Below are 22188 nucleotides of genomic sequence, written 5' to 3' on the forward strand. Positions count from 1 at the left end.
GTGGTTCGTGTTAGCCATGATTTAGGTTCTTGAGCTTGTGCAATTGCCCGTTCCCTGGGATGTAGATGGATTGGCGAGAGCTGCTAACGCAGGACGGTTGTAGGCCTTTTCCTTAATGTTCTCTGTGTGTTTTTGTTTGCGGAAAGCACTCCGTAGCTCTGCTAGTTGTCCTTGTACCTGATGCATTGTCTGTTCGATCATTTGTTGCACCATTTGTTGCATCATCTGTTGTATTTCCGCTTTGAAGTTTGAGCGTTCCTCATCGCTCATCTGCAACGAGGAGTTCGTTTGTGTAGCGTTCGACAGCGGGTGGCAGTTGGATTTTAGGTCTTGAACTATCTTTGTGAGTTCTGCAATTTGGCGTTCCAACTCATTCTGTTTAACGCGAGCAAGTTCTAGTTCGCGCTTAAGTGCTGCTTTCTCTGCGTCTCCATGTTCAAGGTCACGGTTGTTTGCGTTGTTTGTATTGGTGTTGAGTTTGTTACCAGTCCCACCCGAATGTGGAGCAAACCCGGGAGCATCGGCTCTCCAGCTCACCTTGTTGCTGCTTTTCTGGGCGGACCCGGTGTCTTCGTTCTTCCGGTGCTGGTTCCCGGCATTCGTCCCCGCAGGGGGTGGCAGGGGGGGAAACGAATAGGACCGCGAGCGATGCCGTGATGAGCGGGATCCCGAGCGGCTCCGTGATGTCTCTCCCTCCGAGCTGAACCACCGCGGCCGGCTGCTGCGGTCACCGCGGCTGCGGCGTCTGCTGTCACGTCCGCCGCTGTTGCTGGCGTTTTCACCTGTAGCGTTGCTGAGGGCGGTCTTGGTTTGCTGCCTTCTGACTTTCTTGAGTCGTTCGCGGCAGTCCTTCGACCCGGTAGGGTGGGCCTCACCACAAATCACGCACTTTGGAGTGCAGGAATGTCCAGTCGGCGGGTTTTGCGTTCCGCACTGGCTACACGCGCGCACATTAGGTGTGGGGCACACGTCGGAGCGGTGGCCTTGTTGGAAACACACATAACACACTTGTCTCGTGGGGCGGTACGGGTAGCATGCCGTCTCGCCCCCGTAGTAGATAACATATTTTGGGACAATGGGACCGTCAAAGGTGATGACGGCCGTCTTGGTTTTTCCTAACATCCGGGCGCTGAGTATGGTGACTCCTTGGGTGCGCACTCGTAAATGGGCCTTGAGTTCTTCCGGTGTCGTCCCGGGATCAATTCCATGTATCACGCCACGTTGGACATCGTCCGGCGCGGCCACGTAGGCGTTCATCTCAAATGCGCGTCCCGCAAAGGTGAGGCTGGTAATGCGTCTCACGAGTTGGGCAGCTGATTCATGTGGGGTGCTTACGATAATGATGTTAGATCCTGGCCGGAGCCGTATGATGAAATCTTCGTCTTTGCATTGTTGGTTGCACGCTGCAACTACAGCGCGGGCTACCTGGTGGGTGTGAAGCTGTCTGACAGCAAGTCCTTTCTTCGGTCGACTGATAATTTTGAAATCGTTCTTAGGGAGCGGAGGCAGCCTGCGCCTTGGCTGGTGTCCTGTTCCTTGTCCGTTGGCGTTTCTGCCGGCGGCGGCTGGCCCTCCGTCGGTTGGGGTGAGTTGAGTTGAGTTGTCTTCGCCGGGGTTGTTTCGGGTGGTCGAATTGTTCCCCGCAGCGATCCGTCTGCTTTTCCTCTGGAGTTTCTTCTGGCGTTTGGACAATGCCAATTCCCAGCTGGCGTCGTTGTTGTAAGGGTTGGGCGGCTCCTGTGTGGCGGACGCCGCGTCAGCGTTGCTCACCGGGCTCTCGGAGTCAGTGGTGTTGAGGTCGTCCTCCTCCATCTCCTGGGCGTCCGGTAAGTTTTGAGGCAATCCTTCCATGGTCTGATCGAATGTGTCGTTCGCAGAGCGGGGTCGATTTCAGGCCGCACCACCGCTGCCTTGTCAGGCCTAGCGGCCCATGTATTCCCGTAGGCGAAGATGCCCTGCCGGTAGGCTCGGCGAGACGCCGTCCGAATCGCAGAGTCAAGTCCGATGAGGAGCCAAAATTTGGGCCTACCGTTCGGAACCTGGTGTCCAGGTGGGGCAGCTTGTGAGTTCTTTCAGCTCCAAATAAAATCTGGTGGCGCTGTGGATTGGTACGGTTCGGAATGGTCAAAAACTGCGGAGGCAATGCGATACACGTCCGCACCTCTCGGCAGCCATGACGGATCCCTCGTGTTGTGATTGTAGACGTCAGCGATTTGGACCATGCGTCGTATCCCGACTGGAGGGGGTCTACAATAGGTAGAGAGGTGCGGAAAGTCGTCCAGTCCGGGACACGACCTTGTGTTAGTGGGCGTTTCAGGGGACGCATGTAAATGGTTGTGTTGATTATACAGTGATCACTACCCAGAGTGTCCTCTGTATTCAGCCAGTCGGCATGGCGTATGTTTCGTGTAAATGTGAGGTCCGGGCAATTATCTCGTTGAATCGAATTGCCCACACGTGTTGGGTTGGCGGGGTCAGAGTAAATTTCAGGTTCTTCTACTCTCCTTGCACCGGAGGTGCCCCCGCCAGAGACGGTTTGTTCCAACTGGAAGACTGAAGCTCTTCGCACCAGGGGTGCCCGTCAGAGACGGTCTTGTGTTCAGTTGAGACGCAGGGGTAAGGCGAACACTTCAAATTTTATGTACAGTATTTACAATAGATACAAGTTAAGGCACTCGAGACAAATAAAGGGCAAAAAGATACAAAATAACAAAAAGGTGGAACTGGCTAATACTAGGCCCCTACTCGGCGTTGCCGAAGATGCGTAGCATCTCACATTAGCGCAGAACCCTGCTTCCAGCTCCGGGGCCCGGTTTTAAAGCCCTAAAGGCCCGGCCCACATTCGGTAACTTCCAGTCATGTTGCGCTCTTAACACGGTTGGTTCATCCAGGGCATGGCCAGCCCTCCAGCTTCCGTAAGGTAGAGCGCTCTCTCCACCACAAAATAAAACAAAAACACAAATATACATTCGTGCCAGAACGTGCTCTAATCGGTTCCGCGGGGCGGGTGGACACCCGTACTTCCCGGCGCGTTCGCGAGCGGCCGCGTTCCAAGAAAGGAGACGCTCCGCTTTGAGTGCCCCCAGCCGCGTTCCAATGACCCCCGCGAACGCTACCGATACCTTACAGTCAGTGTGTAAAGTGAGTCCAAGTGTGGAAAGAAGTTCCGCAAGCTTCCTCCCACGTCTGTCCTCCCGAGGGTACCCCTATAGCCTGCTCGGGGCGTTGAAGTCGCCGACGATCAGAAGGGGATTTCTTCCCGCCACCTGCATAGCTTGGGTGAAAATTTCATTGAACGTGACGTTCTTAGGTTTAGGTGGGCAGTAAATGTTTAGAATGTGTACAGGTGGATCAGAACGCTTTAGGGACAGCACTGACACCATCGAGTATGGGGAAAGGCGGTGTTGTGGGGAAAGTGACCTCCTGCGCAGTATACTGCTTGTGAACAAGTATACATGTCTGCGGGTTGTGTTGAAATGTAGTGTAGTTTGTTAGTTTGGCCCCGGCGCCGGGTTCCTGAAGCGCAACCACGGCGTCGAGGAACTCAAAGGTCTCAAGATAGAGGCGGAGATGAGTCCGCTTCGTGCGGTTCTTGAGACCTTGGCAGTTCCACTGCGTCCGTGTAAGCGGCTGAGTTGTTCTTGCTCGCTACTTAGGGTTGGGGGCCATGGTCGGCGGCGGAGGGTGGGGTTACGTTTTTAAGACTCCCCTGTCCGCTAGTGCCCGGCGCGGACGTGCAGGAGTCTTCCGAGAAGTCAAATTCATCGGGAATTTTGAGGGGCGGTTAGCGTCCTTGATGGGCCCTACGCGTTTAAGGATGCGCGGATTGTCTTTTAACCATTTTTGGATAATGTGAGTTACGGCTTGTATCACCTGTGCGATGACACTCTCCACCTGACACGCAATGGTATCGTGGATAACTTTGGGGAGGTCAGCCGATTCTGTTTCAATCGCGGTCACCCGGGTCTCCAGGGCCGCGGCGCGACTCTCCACAGGAGTAGGAATCTCCCTGTCTGTGATGTTTTCTTCCTCGTCGCTCGACGCGGGTGGAGTAGGGAATTGGGTTGTGAGCGAGTTAAGCTCGCTGGCTAGTTTTTCGTTTTGAGCTCGCAAGAGCGCGAGCTCACGCTTGAGTTCCTGCGTTTCGGCGGTGCTGGTGGGGGAGGAGGGAGGAGGGGAAGGAGAGGAGGCGACCCCCGCCCAGCTGCCTACCTTGGGTTGGTTGCAGGTGGTGGTGGTGAAAAACATTAATATGCAAAGAGTTTCATGGTCAAAAAACCCTGCTACATGGTCGGTATCCTTAGTCCGGGACACCGCACGACGAGGCCCCGTCTCGCGCCCGCTTTACTAGAGCCCTTTGAGACTCCAGTGTGGAGCAGTTCAGGAGGGCAGTCTCCCATGCCTCTCGGGTGGGGGTGGGTAAAAGGGGGAATGTGAGGATTCTGAGTACAAGCCCACACCATGTGAAAGATATCGCAGATCACTCCACAGTGCGGGCAGCGCCCATCTGTGTTCGGATCGAAGTGTTTTGCTATGGCAGGACAGAGAAGAGTTCCTGTCTGCAGGCGCCGCAGAGTTCGCTCCTCCGCCTTACTCAGCCCCAATGCAGGTACTGGGTAGAGACGGTGGCTGTCGCAATAATGAATTAGGATTTCGCGGAACCGCAGAAGCGGTTTATGAGCTTCTGAGCCAGGAGAGCTAGGATGAGGAGCCCGGTGTGTGAGCCCTCGGCGGCCGCATCAGCGGCCTCATTGCCTCTTAGACCCTGGTGGCCGGGAGCTCAGACCAGTTTTGTGCTAGTTAGATTAGGCGGGAGCGCGTCTTAGAATTTGGGAGGCAAGAGGGGATATTTCGCCTGCAAGATAATGTTCACAGGTTCCGCTCGTTTTGAATTTGGGGCCCGAAAAGATAGCCCATCGACATTCATTCCCCGGTGGACTACGGCAGCCGTGAAAAAATTACGAGGAACTTTAGCGGCTAAAGTGGTGAAAGGCGAAAGCCTGAGTGCTGCATTCTGCTACGCGATTGTTCACTGCACATTTTTCTGGTGCATTAACTGCCAATTAATGACGCTTAAGCTTCGCCTTTAGGAGTGGAACGCGACAGCGTGTTGTAGCGCTGCCGCGGAGTCCAAGGAACGCCACCACCCGGTCGGCGCGATGCGTTGTCCTTTGAACGCAACGCTTTTTGAGGAAAGGAAATGGGGCTGTAATTCTCTGTCATCTCGGTGGACACCTGAGCCGCACCGTACAGGAAGGGAGGAAGTGTGAGTGAACGAAGAAAGAGGGGCCATAATGAAGAAAATGAAAATTGTATTTGAGGAAAGGAAATTACGCATTAACTGTCTCACATATCTCAGTAGACACTAGTCGAAAATTGTATTTGAGGAAAGGAAGTTGCGCAGTAACTGTCTCACATATTTCGGTGGACACCCGTCAAAATTCGCGTGCGGTGACGTCACGACAATTTGGACCAATCTGAAAGGCGGACAAATACGCTTTTCTCGTCGGTAAATTGGTTTTTGAGGAAAGGAAATGTCTCTGTCGCTCATATCTCGGTGGACACCTAAACCTCGCCGTAACGGGAAGGGAGGAAGATGGGAGTGAACGAAGACATCGTATTCACTAGACGCACATTTGTTCATTCCGAACCGTCGAGCTGGCATGGCGGAGTGGTAACGTGCTCGACTCGCACTCCGGAGACCTGGGTTCGATTGCCAAGCTCGGCCAATTTCTTACTCGGTTTATTTATCTGGTCTTGCTAGAAAGGTGACTAATTGGGTAAGTAAGCAAATAACTAAACTCAGTCAAACTTACTTGGTTGGTTTGGTTTGGTTTATGGGAGCATCGCTGTACGATTCGTTTAATTGGTGGCATGGTTAGTAGCCAAAGTACAATTGGCCCCGTTTGAAATTCGCGCACTGTGACGTCACGACCGTTTCGACCAATTGAAAAGCGCGATATTTCTGTCGACAGCTCCTGCTTACAGCGATGAGGCATTAAAGGCTTCCTCCTTAAAAATCCCGTGGGCGATGGCCCTGTGATGTCCACGTAGTAGACGCCCTCTTTATATCCATACTGCCTCTCAAGCGTGCGAACCCTCGCTTGTCGTCTGCCTTCATGTGAAGCCATGTCCATGTTACGAGGGAGAGGAGCGACCAAGAGCATGTGGAACGGCTATCGCAGGAACCGTCTGCGATAGCCGCGTATATTGGTTCACGAGGTGGGCCTCCCGCAACTCTTGATAGGAGTTTACCACTCCCAACGCCTTCAGTTTGGCGTTGGAGGTAGCCACCGGGAGGTCCAATGCTCGCTTTGTTGCCTTCCTGATGATGGCGTCAATGCGCTCGTCTTGTTGTTTGGTGGTGCGTAGATATGGCACGGCGTAGAGGATCCGGCTGGTCACGAAGGCATGGGCGAGCCGTAGCGCGTTCCTGCCCCGCAGACCACCCCGCTTGTTGGAAACACGGTGGATCATGCGCCCTACCTGTTCACCTATGCTCTTGAGTTTCGCTATAGTATAGTCCGGCTTAAGTTTGTTATTGATGAACAGACCCAGGATCCGGAGCTCTGCCACTTCTCTGATGGGACCGCCCGACAGAAATATGTGTAGAGACGTGTTGTCCTTGTAGTTTGTCCTGACGTGTAGAAGCTCTGATTGTGCGGGAGCACATTGGAGACCACAGTCGGCAGCATATGCATCGACTATGGAGGCGGCCTGCTGAAGGCGGTCCTCCATCTCCCCAAGGCTCCCCTCGGTGGTCCAGAATGTAATATCGTCTGCGTATAGTGCGTGTTTTATGCCCTCCACCTGAGCCAGTCGGCCCGGTAGGTGCATCATGGCGATGTTGAAAAGGAGCGGTGATAACACCGCCCCTTGTGGTGTACCTCGTGTACCCATAGAGTACGGGCCGTATTCCTCGTCCTCGATCCGGAGGAGTGCCTGACACGCAGAGAGGGTCTCTGACATAGGCGAAGACCTTCGCCCCGCAGTTAGTGGTGTTCAAGTTAGAGAGTATGGTGCCATGTTTAACATTGTCAAACGGCCCCTTAAGATCGAGGGCGAGAATGGCCTTGTCGTTTTGTTGCATGGCTGTGGGTCGTATTATGTCCCTGTGTAGTTGGAGTAGGACATCCTGCGCAGACATGTGTGGCGCCGCCAGATGAAGCGCTGAGAGCTGGGAACTCCGCTGCTCGGGGTGGTGGTGGTACCGTTGCTGTCTTGCCAGGGGGATGCGTCATGTCACAGCGTGGCGTCATCTAGTTGATTTGCTGCCGGCCGGTGGCGTGACTTCCCCGTGTCGCGCCGGAATTGGCTCCCTTGGGTGGCTTGATCGGCGGCCTGGGCCCTGGCTACGGAAGCCGGATGAATTTGCTGGTGCATTCGCGGGAGCTGGTGAGCTGCGGGCCCCCGCATATTATGCACATAGGATTGCAAACGTGGGGGGCCATCCCCTCAATACCAACCCCCAACATTCTGGCCACACCGGGCTACATCTTTTCGGTACACCCGATGCCCCAGCGTGCCGCAACGGTAGCACGCTGGCACCGTTTTCTTATACTCCTTGACGGGAGTCAGTTCGGCATTGTAGTGGACGTAACGCGGAACGCTGCGTTCCTCGAAAGTTAGCAACGCTACATTCGATTTTCCCAGCATGCGCAAACCACTTGAAAAAGATAACCTCCGCACGATTTCTCAGCTCCTCTGTGGGCAAACTTATGGAGACGATGGTGCGGGATCGGTTATCTACATATCTTGAACACAAACATGCCTTTGCGAGCACCGTGTGGGCGAGCACCGCCCACACAGATCCGCACAGGATGACCTCCTGCAACTTAATCGGGAAGTAATTCACCCCCTCGAATGCCCCCATAATGACCGGGTAGTACTCGCCTTGGATCTTAAAGGGGCGTTTTACAATGTAACATGCGAGATCATAAGTCACACCGTCTGGGGCCTGAACGCATTCCGATACATAAGCCAATTTTTAATGGATCGTCAATCCTACATTCGAATCCAAAATAGACAGCACGGCCCTTACCTACTCGGCACGCGGGGAAGCCCCCAAGGCGCGGTACTTTCCCCGCTGCTCTTCAATCTGACCATGATGCAGCTGCCGGCCCAGCTGAGTGGTGTCGCCGACGTGCAGCACATCCTCTGCCCCTAACAGAAGTGCACAAGTAAAATGTCTTTCTCTTGAGAGTGGTCCTATACGCGAAAGTGATGAGATACGGGTACTCAGACTTTACATCCACAAACACATTAGGCCAGACACTACATTGGCCAAACTCCGTAAGGTGGGGGACCAGGTGGGCCGCATGATCCACTGGATTTCCAACAAACGCGGATGGTTACGAAGTAAGGATGCCTTGCGGCTGGCAAACGCCTTCGTAACTAGTCGCTATATTCGACTCCGTATCTCCACCTACGGAAACAAGGGAAGGGTGGCCCTTTAGGTAATCCTTCGCATAAATGTTTAACGTGCCCGACCTCCCCATCACTACTTCAAACAGCCGGCTTATGGCCCTTGGGGTGCTGAATACTTTCCAGGAGCTCCAGGATGGATGGATGGATGAAAAGCCTTTATTTAATAAAAGAGGTGAGGCTTTCTTAAAGAGCCCCGCAATGGGTGGAGTCCCTATTCCGGGACCCCATTGGTCGAAGCCGCCAGCTTAGCCCTCTTGACCAAAGCCTTTTGGGCCTGAAGGTCCGAGCAGCCAAGCAGGGCCGCCTCCCATTCCTCTCTGGTAGGGTTGGGGTGGGGGGAGAGAGCTGAGTTGCGCTGGCAAGCCCAAACCATGTGGTAGGTGTCTGCACCTGCCACCTGTGTTTGCACCTGCCAGTGAACGCGGGATCGAAATGTTTTAATACTGCCGGGCACAGCATTGTATTAGTGAATAGTCTAAGTAGAACGCGTTCGTTTGCTTTCCCCAGTCCCTTTGCAGGGGCTGGGTACACGCGGTGCCTATCCTTATAATAAGATGTTATGTCTTTGAACGAGAGTAAAGAGCCACCTTCAGGTTTCAGGTGCTCAGGAGCCAATGGGAACGCCCGGTGAATGAGTGCTCGGGCCGCCGCGTCTGCAGCTTCGTTTCCTGCTAGGCCCTGATGGCCCGGAGTCCAAACTATGCAGCGGGGAGTAGGATCGGTGTCTCGGCTGCAGTTCCTTAGTATTCGTTCAGCTAGTGGAGTTATCCAGCCAGTCTCGTAATTTTTACACGCCGAACGCGAATCTGTTATGATGTGTTTTGATTTGGTATCAGAAGCAGCTAGGGCGATAGCAACCTCTTCAGCTTGTGTTGTGCCTGGGGCTTGAAAGGACAGACCATCCACCTGTATTTCTTGATGAGGCGTACCTTACAAACCAGCAGACGCGCTTGCCACTAACGGACGGAGTGGTGTCGCCGCCTTCTTGCTCGACACCAATGGAAGACAGGTTTCACATCCCAGAACTGTGGAGACGTGCCCTCCACGTGCGGTCTCTTCCAGCAATCCTGTCACATGAAGACCATGATTTTATTTATTTATTTATTTACAATACTGCTGGTCTTATTGCAAGACCATAGCAGAGGCAATTAGTACAGTGCAAAAAAGAAAAATATAAACATATTATTCAAAGGCAGCAAACATGGCATAAAAGCAAAGGTAGGGAAAAGTGAATTGGCCATATCAAAAGGATATACAGAACAGATCTTCGACAATGGTAGGCACAATTTCAGAATGCACTCAAAATCGCATACATGACAAGTTAGAAGGGGTTGTCTTCTTGCCTAGATTTGCGGTCACGGTTGCTGCATCGCCACTGTGCATTACGACAAATGCTCTATCTGTGACACGAATGATGATAAGGATTGAGTGCAGGTGATGTTACGAACCAAGCGATTACATTCACTAATGGAGAGATGGAAAAAGGAATGCTTAAACGTGTCATTATGGCACACATACTCGGTTAGTGTGTTCGTATGTTTGTGCCGTGAAGGTGGCGATTGTGAGTACGTCACGTATTTTTTCACATCTATCCTGTACTGCTCGTGTAATAATTGAAACAAAAATTTTAAGCGCGCTTGTTTTGCTCTTGCGGATCGTGTTTGGAGGCCGGATGAAGCTGCAAGCAATGTTGGGGAATCTGTGCGCTTGTATTTATTGTGAATTATTCGTAGGGGTTTCCGTAGTATAGCCTCAAGTTTTGTGATGTTAGTTATTGATTGAGGGAACCAGACTGTGTTCGCGTATTCTAAGACTGGCCTTACAAGGGTTTTGTACGCGAGGAGTTTAGAAGATACTGGTGCGGACCGCAAGCGTCTCCTGATAAAGAGAAGAGAATGGTTGGCGTCTGGCCCGAGCCCGAGATTATGGCAACAAAACAGGTGTATACTACGTGGACGCTTCCGGCCCTCACCACGGGGGATGGTAGACGGCCGCGGTAGTTCACAACAGCAACACATTAACGGCCTCACCTTCAGAGCCCGCAGTGCAACACAAGCAGAAGAGGTCGCGATTTCTTTCGCGGCCTCACATTGCGTAATCACCGACTCGCAAGGGGCCTGTCGAAACGTCGAAGAAGGCTGCACTCCCTTCCGAGCTTATCGAATCTACCAAAATTGCATACGGGATACGGATTCCGCACACCGTTACCTTATATGGGCCCCTGCTCATCAGGTGTTGGCAGGAAACGAGGCAGCAGACGCAGCCGCCCGTGCGCTCTCTCACGGGGCTGTTTTCTCCTCCCCACATTACTAGGAACCCGATTTTAATCCGGTCTATACGTAGATATTACAACCTACTATCAATATAGCCATCACCTTTACCCTAGTCCATGTAAAGGCCTCAAGAAGGCGGATGAGCGGCTCCTTCTCCGCATCTTCACCAATACATTGCTGTGCCCGGCAGCACTAATACATCGACCCCTCCTTTAGCGGCAACTGCCCGCACTGTAGTGTGGTGCCTTCGGACACCTATCACATGCTGTGGGCCTGCCCCTCCAACCCGGCCATTCCCCCCATTCCCCCTAACTCTCCCGCGTGGAGAATTTAGAATGGCAGTTTTAGTCAGTATATATCGGGCCTCCGTGCATGTCATGGCGAGGGTAATGACGGCCTCTTCGGACTCCTCCGAAGTGGCAGCAGGAGGGAGAGGCTGTGTATTTCCCGGTATAATCTTACACGCAGGATAAACAATCCGCCGCTGTGGCTCACTGTCGTGGCAGGCTACTCCCCGAAAGAGAACGGTTTATCCCGGTCGCGGCGGGCCAATTTGAAAGTCGAAGAGGTCCTTGTACTGTGGTGCAGTAGCAGACATTAAAGAACCCAAGGGGGTCAAAATTTCTTGAACCCTTTACTCTAGTGTCTCTCTCAGCCTGAATATCATTCGGTCGCTAACGCAGTCATACACAAAAAAATTCGGGGGGCACTTTGAACGCCTAAAGTGCGTAGAGGCGAATGGGTTTTCCGCACCACTCTGACCACCTGTGGCACTGGTGACGTCAGCACCAGTGCTGAATGACGTCACACGTAATAATGAACTATTTACTAAGTAATGACAAACTACCAATTATTGTCTAATTACTGATTAATGACTAATTGCTAATTAACTGCTAATTAATGACGCTTAAGCTTCGCCTTTAGGAGTGGAACGCGACAGCGTGTTGTGTAGCACCGGAACACCACTATCCATTCCGCGCGATGCCTTGCCCTTTGAACGCACCGATTTTTGAGGAAAGAAAATGTCGCACTAATCCTGTCATCGTGGTGGACACCCGAAACGCACCTTAGAGGAAGGAGGAAGTGGGAGTGGAAGTAGAAAAAGAAAGTGGGGCCGTAATGACGAAAATGAAAATTGTATTTGAGGGAAGGAAATTACCCAGTAACTCTCGCATATCTAGGTGGACTCCCGTCAAAAGCGTGGCACTTCTGCTGACAACCTTCTGTGACAACTATGAGGCATTAAAGGCTTTCGCTTTAATACGCCACAGGCTTGAAGTTGTTTAAGATAAAGCCGTTTTGCTGTACAATAAAACCGACATTTAGATGCCCTTTGGCGCTGTTCATTCAAGCACATCGTTCGACGTAGGAATTACTTGAATATTCAATTCAATTCAATTCAATTTTATTCTCCAGTTATACACTGGAACGTTCTCCGGGCTATTTCCGCTCACATCACAATAGAAAAAACTTAGGCGACGACAGCGCTTAGGACCTGTGCCCTAAGTAGTAAGCCTGCCATCCCAAATGTCTCAACCGTATCGCTGTATTTACAGCTGCACTGCGCGCCGATCTCTTCAGATTGACGACGTGGGCAGGCTGAAATTGCGAAAAGTGCCTCTGGCAAACCGGAAAACGTGGCTAAGGTGTTCAAGACATCAGTTGCCTCGCCAGCAAAAGGAAGATGGGGTGAGGGGCGTGCAGGGTAGCATGTTACCACTACTCAGGCTGACGTCTTTCACGCCGCATCTGGGCAAACGCCTGGGCGCACGCTGCACACCCGTCGGAGGCGCTGGCTTGCTTGAGGGCCGTGGGTGTAGGTCCTGATAGGACAAAAAGCAGACGTCTCTGCTGATCGCGCCGAAGATCTAAGGATATGGATGACAGATCTGACATCTAATGATCTTGCCTTCGCTTCCTTCCTTTCAGCATACGTGGGCCTGCCCAACACCCCGACGTGCAGTGACCCCCGTCTGGACTGACCCAACCGGACTTGACAACCACCTATTTTGACTTAATTACCTGAAATTAGACCATTAACTAACATGACCGAGACAGCGACAAGTACGTTGAATTCAACACATTCTTTCCAATACAGCAGCTGCGAATAGTTACGTGCACACGCTTCACAGGCGCAAAATATACAAGAGTGAGAAACGTGAACGGGGCGGTTTGAGCTTTCGCGGACAAGTATGGACTGCGCTTTGGTGTCCCACCTCTTTATGTGGCTTTGCGAAACTGAAAAAAGAAGGGTTCGCAGCTTAGGTGCGGCAACCGCAATTAAATTTCTTAGGTAATGCGTCAGAACATTGACCAGCAAGACATTCTATAAAATATTCACTAATCAATATTCCGCACCGCAGTCGTGCGCATAATTTTACTTAGGGGAGATAGAAGTCTCTCAAGAACAAATTGCCCGAGCCGTTAGCTGCTCCATATAAAAAGAGAAGTGCATTTTAAATCGAGTACCGTAAGCTTGCACTACGTTTGGCGCTTTGTTACGTCAGCGGGTAGCTGCTTTCTTGCGGTGTCCTAACCTTAGTGAGATTGTTGTAAAGGGAGCACAGCTGAGCTTTCGGCTAGGAGAAAAATCTCGCGCGATTCTGGCCTACTAACTCCTGCATTGTAGGATTTCCCAAGACCTGCATTTTGTTACTGACATCCCCTTTGCTCCAATGTGCCATCGGTAAATTTCTTTTTCCGCAAAGCTTGTCCGATGAGTTATAGCGGGAATAATTGGCATTCAATTGTCACGCTCACACACCTCAGTAATTTTTGGTAGTACCTTAAGGGTCAAATCTCGTGCTTTTGGGGCTATTTATGTGTAGTATAACCGAACCTTAGCACTGGTGTCGCTGGTTAACACACTCAAGGTTTGATTACACTACACATAAATACCCCCGAAAAAAAGAGCTTGGACAGCTGTCGCCGTAGCTCAGTTGGTAGAGCACCGGATGCGATAGTCGAAAATCGTAGGTTCGGATACCACCGGCGCTAAGTGGTAGTTTTTCTTATCCTCTTATTATTCTCCAAATCATCACATCCAAAAATTCAAAAAGACAATCGCGATGCTCCTTGGTTTCGATTACTGTTGGCTACCGTAACTTATGTCATGACGAGCATCTCTTTCATTCTCTTGTCTGCTGAACAGCTCAAAGAGGGCATCAGATCTGTCAGTCTTAATGCCATAGGTAGCATAAGAGGGTTGTCGCTTAACTATTCGAACACAATACCCCCGAAAGCAGGAATTCGGGCAGCCGTCTCAATAGCGCAGTTGGTAGAGCAATGGGCGCGAAATTCGAAAGTCGTGGGCTCAAATCCCACCGGTCGCATGTGGTTGCTTTTCTTCTGCTTTCAATATTCACCAATTGGTGAAAACAAGTCTAGACACCCCCATGCTTGTTAATTTCGCTCAACGTATGTAAACAACCACCTGTTTCAATTCCCTTGTAAGCTCATGTCAGCTTAGTTAACATATTGCGTAAGGAATTAAGCAAACAAGGGAATGGGAATGAGGGGCTCGTTATAAATATGAGAGAAGCCAACAGCCACAGAAACCAAGGAGCACAGGGGATTTTTTTAAAATTTTTTTATGCTGTTGTTCGGTTTAGAATATTACTGAATATGTTGTCGCTTAAAGCTAATTATTAGAAAATCAGAATAAAAAACAACCACATGCCGCCGGTGGGATCCGAACCCACGACCTCCGAATTACGCTTCCGGTGCTCTACCTCTGAGCTACGGCGACGGCTGCCAAACCTTCTGCTTTCGGGGGTATTTATGTTTACCAATAACCTAATCTTGAGAGTGTTCATCAGCGCCACCCACGTTCGTAAGCGGCGGACGTGGAACGTCCTGAGTTACCGCTGGTGTGACGTGACGTGGTTTCTGTGGCTGTCGGCTTCTCTCATATTTATAACGAGCCCCTCAATCCCCTTCCCTTGTTTGCTTAATTGCTTAGCGAGGGCCTCGGTTCTGGCAGCCTTGACGCCATAGGAAGCAAGAGGGTTCTCACACAGCTTCCACCCTCGCCGTTCGATGGCGTTCTACGTCACACCAGCGGTAACTCAGGACGTTCCACGTCCGCCGCTTACGAACGTGGGTGGCGCTGATGAACACTCTCAAGGTTAGGTTATTTGTAAACATAAATACCCCCGAAAGCAGAAGGTTTGACAGCCGTTGCCGTAGCTCAGAGGTGGAGCACCGAACGCGTAATTCGGAGGGCGTGGGTTCGGATCCCACCGGCGGCATGTGGTTGTTTTTTCTTCTGCTTTTCTAATTAGCTTTAAGCGAAAACATATTCAGTAATATTCTAAACCGAACAGCATAAAAAAATAAAAAAATCCCCTTTGCTCTTTGGTTTCTGTGGCTGTTGGCTTCTCATATTGCGTAAGGGTTCTATTTAGTAAATAATGCGACCGAGGTTGACTTACTATTCTTTAAACGTGCACTGAAGAGGAATCTGAACTCGTCTTTTTGCCGCGAGAACTCGATCTACATGCTCCCAGCATTCTTATAAAATTTTATCTATTGCCCTGTGCGACCGATTTCCCTAATTCGGATCAGCATCCGGCCTCCACCTTTTTTTTTTTAAATTCCCCGCATATGTTAGGAGTGCCTGTAAGGCCGTCGCGTGGCGACCTCGCTTTTGTTTTATTTTGTTTCTTTTAGGTTTCCGTGAATAAAGCGAGTAGAGACTACATGCCTGCAAATTAGGACCACGGAAATAGAAATACGCGTGGACTCTGCTTTCACCGATCACTAGGTATCACTCCGCCGATGGCAGAGCGGCAAGCCGCCATGGGACGGGATCAAAAGTTCGTCGACTCCTCCCAACGTTTGCGGGGAATTAAGACAAGGCAGGAGTCCGACGTTAATCCGATATAAATTAGGGAAATGGGCAGCGCAGGGCAATAATTCGAAGTTTCCAAGAACATTGGGAACGTGTAGATCGGGTTCAAGCGGTAAAAGTACGAGTTCAGATTCCTATTCATGCAGCTTTAAATTGGGGATGGTTCAGTTTGTGCTGTGTTTGCGGCACTAGTCGAACCAGCGGATTTTGCCTCAGAAATGTTATGGTTTTTTAATGTGCATATAAACAAATCTTGTTCATGTCGGAGTTGCCGGTAATGTGCTTCACGTGTTTCTTAAAATCTTGATCTTTTATAACAACGCAAAAATTTTTATTTCAAGACTAGTTTATAGTGCGCTTGTCACTAATCTCCAGTGGCACCGACACACTGGGGTTCTTTGCATGTCAGTCGGATAAAATAACCTACTTTCTTTGATTCAGCTTCCAAGACAGGGGCCAGCGTCGCCCAGACTCCGGCGGGTACGTGAATGAACAATTATAGCTTGCGAAATCCACGTAAAATGCAATAGTTCGTGCTAAATCATGCCGTGCGCAACGCAGTTATTAACGAGCCTGAAATGTGAGCAGGCATTATCTAAACGCTTTATCCGTGCACCTACAGAAGTGACACCTAATCTGTTTCATGTGAGCGTACAATACTACTTGACGCTGTAGCATCTAAAGCCAATAAGCAGAAATAGTTTTACGAGTTAATGGCTATTATGAGATCTGAACTCAAGTGACCAATGAGTAGTCCGAGCTTTTGACATTCTCCATTGCAGTAAGAGTGGACTGAGAACAAATCATGTTAATAGGTGCAGTTGCTGATAATATACGACATGTTTTCCAAAACGGTCGTGTATATGCTTGCGACAATGATTAATTCAAGAGTAGTTTACAGTACATTTGTCGCTAATATCCAGTGGTACCGACACACTTGGGGTTCATTGTGTGCCAGTCTCATTATATAACCTGCTTTCTTTTTTTCAGTGGCTGTATCTGTAGGAGGCACCGCTGCGCCAACCGCTGCCGGTACGTGCATGAACGACCATAGCTTCCGAAATCTCTACGCAAAATGCAATAATTTGTGCTAGATCATGCCGTACTTAACGCAGTTATCAACGAGCCTGAAATGTGAGCGCTGGCAGGGAGCAGGCGTTTTATAAACGTTTTATCCGCGCTCCTACATTAGTGACGCCTAAGGTATATTTGATGTGACCATACAGTAGCACTTGATGCTGTAGCTTCTAAAGCCGATAAGTAGAAATGCTTTTACAGGTTCATTGCTATTATGACATCTGGACTCAAGTGCTCAATGAATAGTCTGAGCTTTTGGCATTCGCCATCGCAGTAAGAGCGGGCTGACAACAGATGTTAATAGTTTCAGTTCCTCGTAGTATACGACATTTTTTCCAAAATGGTCTTGTATATGCATGCAACCTACTTTCTTTGATCCAGCATCCAAGACCGCGGCGAGCGTCGCCCAGGCGGCTGTTGGTACGTGCATAAACGATTATAGCTTGCGAAATCTACGTAAAATGCAATAGTTCGTGCTATATCATGCCGTGCGCAACGCAGTTATCAACAAGCCTGAAATGTGAGCATGCATTATCTAGATGTTTTATCCGTGCTCCTTCAGAAGTGACACCTAATCTCTGTTCATGGTTATTATGAAATCCTGACTCAAGGGCTGAATGAGTAGTCTTAGCGCTTGACATTCCCCGCCGCAGTAAAAGGGGACTGACAACAAATCATGTTAATACTAGCAGTTGCTGGTAATATACGACATTTTTTCCAAAATTTGCATACGACAATTCTTAATTTAATAGTTGTTAACAGTACCCTTGTCGCTTATCTCCAGTGGCACCGGCACACTTGGGGTTCATTGCATGTCACTCTCATTATATAGCATGCTTTGTTTGATTCAGTCGTTGTGTCCGCACCGACCAGCGCAGCTCCCACAGCTGACGGTACCTGTATGAATGACCATAGCTTTCGAAATCTCTAATGTTAAATGCAGGGATATGTGCTATATTATGCGTGCTCAAAGCAGTTATCAGCGGGCCTGAAATGTGAGCGCTGGCAGAGAGCAGGCGTTTTATAGACGTTTTTTCCGCGCTCCTACATAAGTGACACCTAACATATATTTGATGTGACCGTACAGTAGTACTTGATGCTGTAGCTTCTAAAGCCGATCAGTAGAAATGCTTTTACGAGTTCATGACTATTATGACATCCGAACTCAAGTGCTCAGTGAGTAGTCTGAGCGTTTGACATCCCTCATCGCGGTAAGATTGGGCGGACAACAAATCATGTTAATGGTGTATATGCATGCGACAATTCTTAATTCAAGACTAGTTTACAGTACGCTTGTCGCTAATCTCCAGTGGCAACGAAACACTGGGGTTCTTTGCACATTAGTGTGATTATATAAACTACTTTCTTTGATTCAGCCGCGAAGACCACGGCCTGCCCACCCCAGGCCACCACGGGTACGTGCATGAACGACCATAGCTTTCGAAATCTCTACGTGAAATGCAATAGTATGTGCTAGATCATGCCAAGCTCAACGCAGTTATCAACGAGCCTTAAATGTGAGCGCTGGCAGAGAGCAGGCGTTTTATACACGTTTTATCCGCGCTCCTACACAAGTGACACCTAACATATGTTTGGTGTGACAGTATGGTAGCACTTGATGCTGTAGCTTCTAAAGCCGATAAGTAGAAATGCTTTTCCAAGTTCATGGCTATCAGTAGTCTTAGCTCTTGACATTCCCTGTCTCAGTAAGAGCGAACTCACAACAAATCATGTTGACAGTTGCAGTTGCTGGTAATATACGACGTTTTTCAAAATGGTCTGGTATATGCAAACGACAATTCTTAATTTAAGACTTGTTTACAGTACTCTCGTCGCTTACCTCTAGTGGCACCGACACACAGGGGTTCTTTGCATGTCAGTCTGATTATATAACCTACATTCTTTGATTCAGCTGGAAAGTCAGCGGCCGGCCCGGCCCAGACGCGTTCGGATACGTGCATGAACGATTATAGCTTGCAAAGTCCACGTAAAATGCAATAGTTTTGACTATAGCATGCCGTGCTGGACGCAGTTATCAACAAGCCATAAATGTGAGCGCTGGCAGAGAGCAGGCGCATTCTAGATGTTTAACCCGTGCGCCTACAGAAGTGACACCTAACGTATGTTCGATGCGACCGTACAGTCCCACTTGATGCTGTAGCTTCTGAAGCCAATAAGTAGAAATGCAGTTAATAAAAACGGTAAACTGGGCTAGTTGGTAGGAATTCATACTGAAAACTGCGCAAAAAACGAAGACACAGAACGAGAAGGCATGACACGACACGGAGTAGAAATGCTTTATACAAGTTCATGGTTAGTACGACATCTGAGCTGAGCGTTTTAAATTCACCTCTACCGTAAGAGCTGACTGAGGGCAGGCATATACTTCAGTGTGGATATGATGCCCGTGAGTAGGATATTGCGAGCATGCGTAGCAAGAAAGCAGGCAGGATTAGACAAAAATGCAAATAAAACGTCTTATCAAGGAACGTCCCCTCACTCGTGTGAAGCACAAATGGAGTTCTATTTTTATTTTTCAGCGTGCCTCTATACATTCCTGCGCAATTATTCCACCAGCAACGATTTAGTTGTGCTTTGCTTTTCTTGCATACACTTTCACCCAGATTGAGACATAGTCGATAGGTTTTGCAGGCCGTGCAATAGCTACAAAATATACAGCCTTGCGCCGTCGATAACAATAACTCCCGCTCCTCGTGCATGATCGTTCACGCAGCGCCTAGTCTCTTTTACATAGATTTTCTCGCAGGTTAGTTGTATCCCATACACTCAGGCAGCCCATTTCATGGAGGCACAGTTCCGTGTCTTCGAACGACGTTCGAGACGTCATAGGACTTTCCACTTTCCTACCGCCTACTTCAGTTTTAAGGCGGAAGCGTTTAATGCATCACCGTTGTAAGCGGGGGTTGTCGACAGAAATGTCACGCTTTTCAATAGGTCGAAATGGTTGTGACGTCACAGTGCGCGAATTTCAAACGGGGTCAATTGTACTTTGGCTAGTAACCATGCAGTCAACTGACTTGTTGTTATTTACTCAGATTTATGTGGTTCTGGGAAGAGTCAGTTGGCGGCAGCTCCAAACAGACACTTTCTTTAATACCTACATGTATTTCATATGGTTCCCGGAGCAGTACAGCCCCGTCTGTTCTCTCGGTGGGCACCCAAAGGCAGACACACCGCACATCCTATACTCACGTACTCAAGACAAGCCATCGCACAGTCTGCAGCTCTCTACCCAGTCTCAGTGGGAGGCCGCGCTGCTCAGCTCGGACCCGGAGGTTCAACTTCGAGCCACAGAGCGAGCCGAAGAGGTCGCCGAACGACATCGTCGGTCGGCCACCTGGCGTCCGGCCTAGAAGAGTAGCCTACCGCGGGGAGGGGAACATCACTCCAATCAGCGCCTAAGTCCTCCTCTTTAATAAAGTTTACCTCCTCCTCCTAGTAACCATGCAACCAATAATAGGGATCGTATAGTGATGCTCCAACTAAGTCGGACTGAGTTAGTTCATTGCTTAATTAACATTGCTTAATTAACCAATTAGCCTAATTAAGCTTTATAATTCGATCACATAAATAAATAAAACCGAGAAGGAATTTGGTCGAGTTCTGGAATCGAACCAGGGTCTCCGGAGTGCGAGACGAGCACGCTAACCACTTCCACCTTCCTTCCTTCTCTTAAAGCGAGGTGCAGGTGTCCACCGAGATATGCGAGACAGATCAATTTCCTTTCCTTAAAAACCAATTTACTGACATGCAAGGCGTAGAGCCGAACGGGCCATGGCGTTCTGTGTACTCCCTGGCAGCGTTGGAAGACGCTATCGCGTTCCACACTCGGAGGCGACGCTTAACATCGTAACCACCCATCAGTGACACTAGCCGCAACACCGCGCTAAAGGCTTTCGCCTCTCCGCGCTTTAGGTCAACAAAGCGCCCCCCTGAATTTTTTTGACACCTGAAGCGAATCTGGCAGAACCACCGCTTTTACTTCAGTTTAAGCTCTTTGTTACTCTTTCTAGTAGTGCTTAATACACTGCCTCTGCGAAAGCACAAGAGAAGCCGACATAAATGAGACTGCAAAGGTATCTGTTACCTTATTATTCAGTGCACTTCAAAATCATTGCAGGTGAAATTGGCGCTCTGAGCCTAGAGTCTGCTCTCCTGAAGATTACAGGAATACTTTATGGCCCACGTACGCTGGCTTGTCCCTTCCGGCTTGTCCTCTGCGAACGGGTGGCTGAAACTGCAACGAGAGATAAGTCAGAGCGACAAAGGGATAAAACCATAGTCAAGCCGGTGGCGATTGCCTATGTGCATAAATTATACATAACAGTGTTGACCGCATCCTGAGCAATGCACAGGCTTTGTGTGGTTCCACGATAAAATTCATAGCTATTTGGCGAAACCGAAGTCTCTGGAGCTTTAGCAGCCATACATGACATCTTCTAGCCATAAATTGTTCATTAAATAAATACACTTAGTTTCCATTGATCAACACGATGCAAAAATGCATACCTTATAATGGGCCCCCAAGTCCCTTAGGCTGCTATGCTTAGTGGCCTTCTCGTGATATGATAATAGAGCCCCAACGCGACACAGGTTATGAGGGACGCCCTAGTAGAGGGCTGCTGATAATTTAAACCGCGTAAGGTTTTTTACCATGCACTGACATCGCACAGGACTCGCGCTTCTAGCATGTCAGCCTTCTGGTAGTCTTGATGCTTAGGCATCATAACAAGGTTCTTGCACAGCCTCCGCCCGCGTCGTTCAATCACTTTCCATGTGACTCTCACGGTAATCATGTCTCCGTTGCTAACGAGAAATGTTTGCTGGTGATTATTTTCAAGTTTTGGTCTCACGGAGGATTGATACCTTCAAATCTAGATGATTGGATCCCAGAGATGGCTTGAATCTTCACACCACATTCTTTAAGACTTTTGCGTAACAATTGGCTTTCTCAGGCGTTAGCCGAATTAGTTTCATTTTCAACATCGAAAGCAGCGGAAGTGACCATGCCCAGCATTCCTGACATCGCTCTGAAAGGACACAATAAGTCCTTGCGAAAAAGTCCAATGAGAAGGATGCACTGTGTGCAATCTGACGCAAAGAAGGGTCATATTCAAGGGGCATGACAATCTGTGCTGAGCTCGCAGGCGGAATGTATACACATACATGCGTGTCTTCCTTAATGCTTCATTATCCATAGATATTCAGCCGTCTAGTATGGACCGTAATTTCAGGTAATAATTCTTGTGCACATAATGATTAAAAGCTTAGATTTCAGGCTTTTCGGCCTATTTATAGACAATTTGTGGACGCTGTAGCATTTCCTTTTCGATGTTTTGAATATACTATCAGCGCCTGGTTACTGGCACTTTATGGAATCTCGATTGTAGGATCAACTGTTGTTTCTGAAGGAGCGTATACATTGAGAAGTCCTCTGTTTACTCAGAAGCGGCATACACTTGTTCTTCTGTACATGCAATGGAGTTTAATTTGTTTTCTTTATAAATTGAAAACTGAACGTAACTCCAGACATGCATG

General features: G+C 49.4%; 1 protein-coding gene across 1 annotated transcript in view; it reads left to right on the top strand.

Moving 5' to 3' along the window:
* The first annotated feature begins 1767 nt into the window (after window positions 1–1767).
* LOC149336128 (uncharacterized) overlaps window positions 1768–22188 on the top strand; it is a 99540-nt gene continuing 79119 nt past the window's right edge. Inside the window, exons 1-6 of the mRNA XM_089554081.1 lie at window positions 1768–1826; window positions 12630–12764; window positions 15994–16032; window positions 16543–16584; window positions 17011–17049; window positions 18006–18044. Of these exons, the coding sequence (XP_089410207.1) occupies window positions 12746–12764; window positions 15994–16032; window positions 16543–16584; window positions 17011–17049; window positions 18006–18044 (178 nt within the window). The 5' untranslated portion in view covers window positions 1768–1826; window positions 12630–12745. The remainder of the gene's footprint in view (window positions 1827–12629; window positions 12765–15993; window positions 16033–16542; window positions 16585–17010; window positions 17050–18005; window positions 18045–22188) is intronic.

Source organism: Amblyomma mixtum, chromosome 7 (genome assembly GCF_055824585.1).
Source record: "Amblyomma mixtum isolate Tamu chromosome 7, ASM5582458v1, whole genome shotgun sequence".
In the NCBI taxonomy this organism is placed as follows: domain Eukaryota; kingdom Metazoa; phylum Arthropoda; class Arachnida; order Ixodida; family Ixodidae; genus Amblyomma; species Amblyomma mixtum.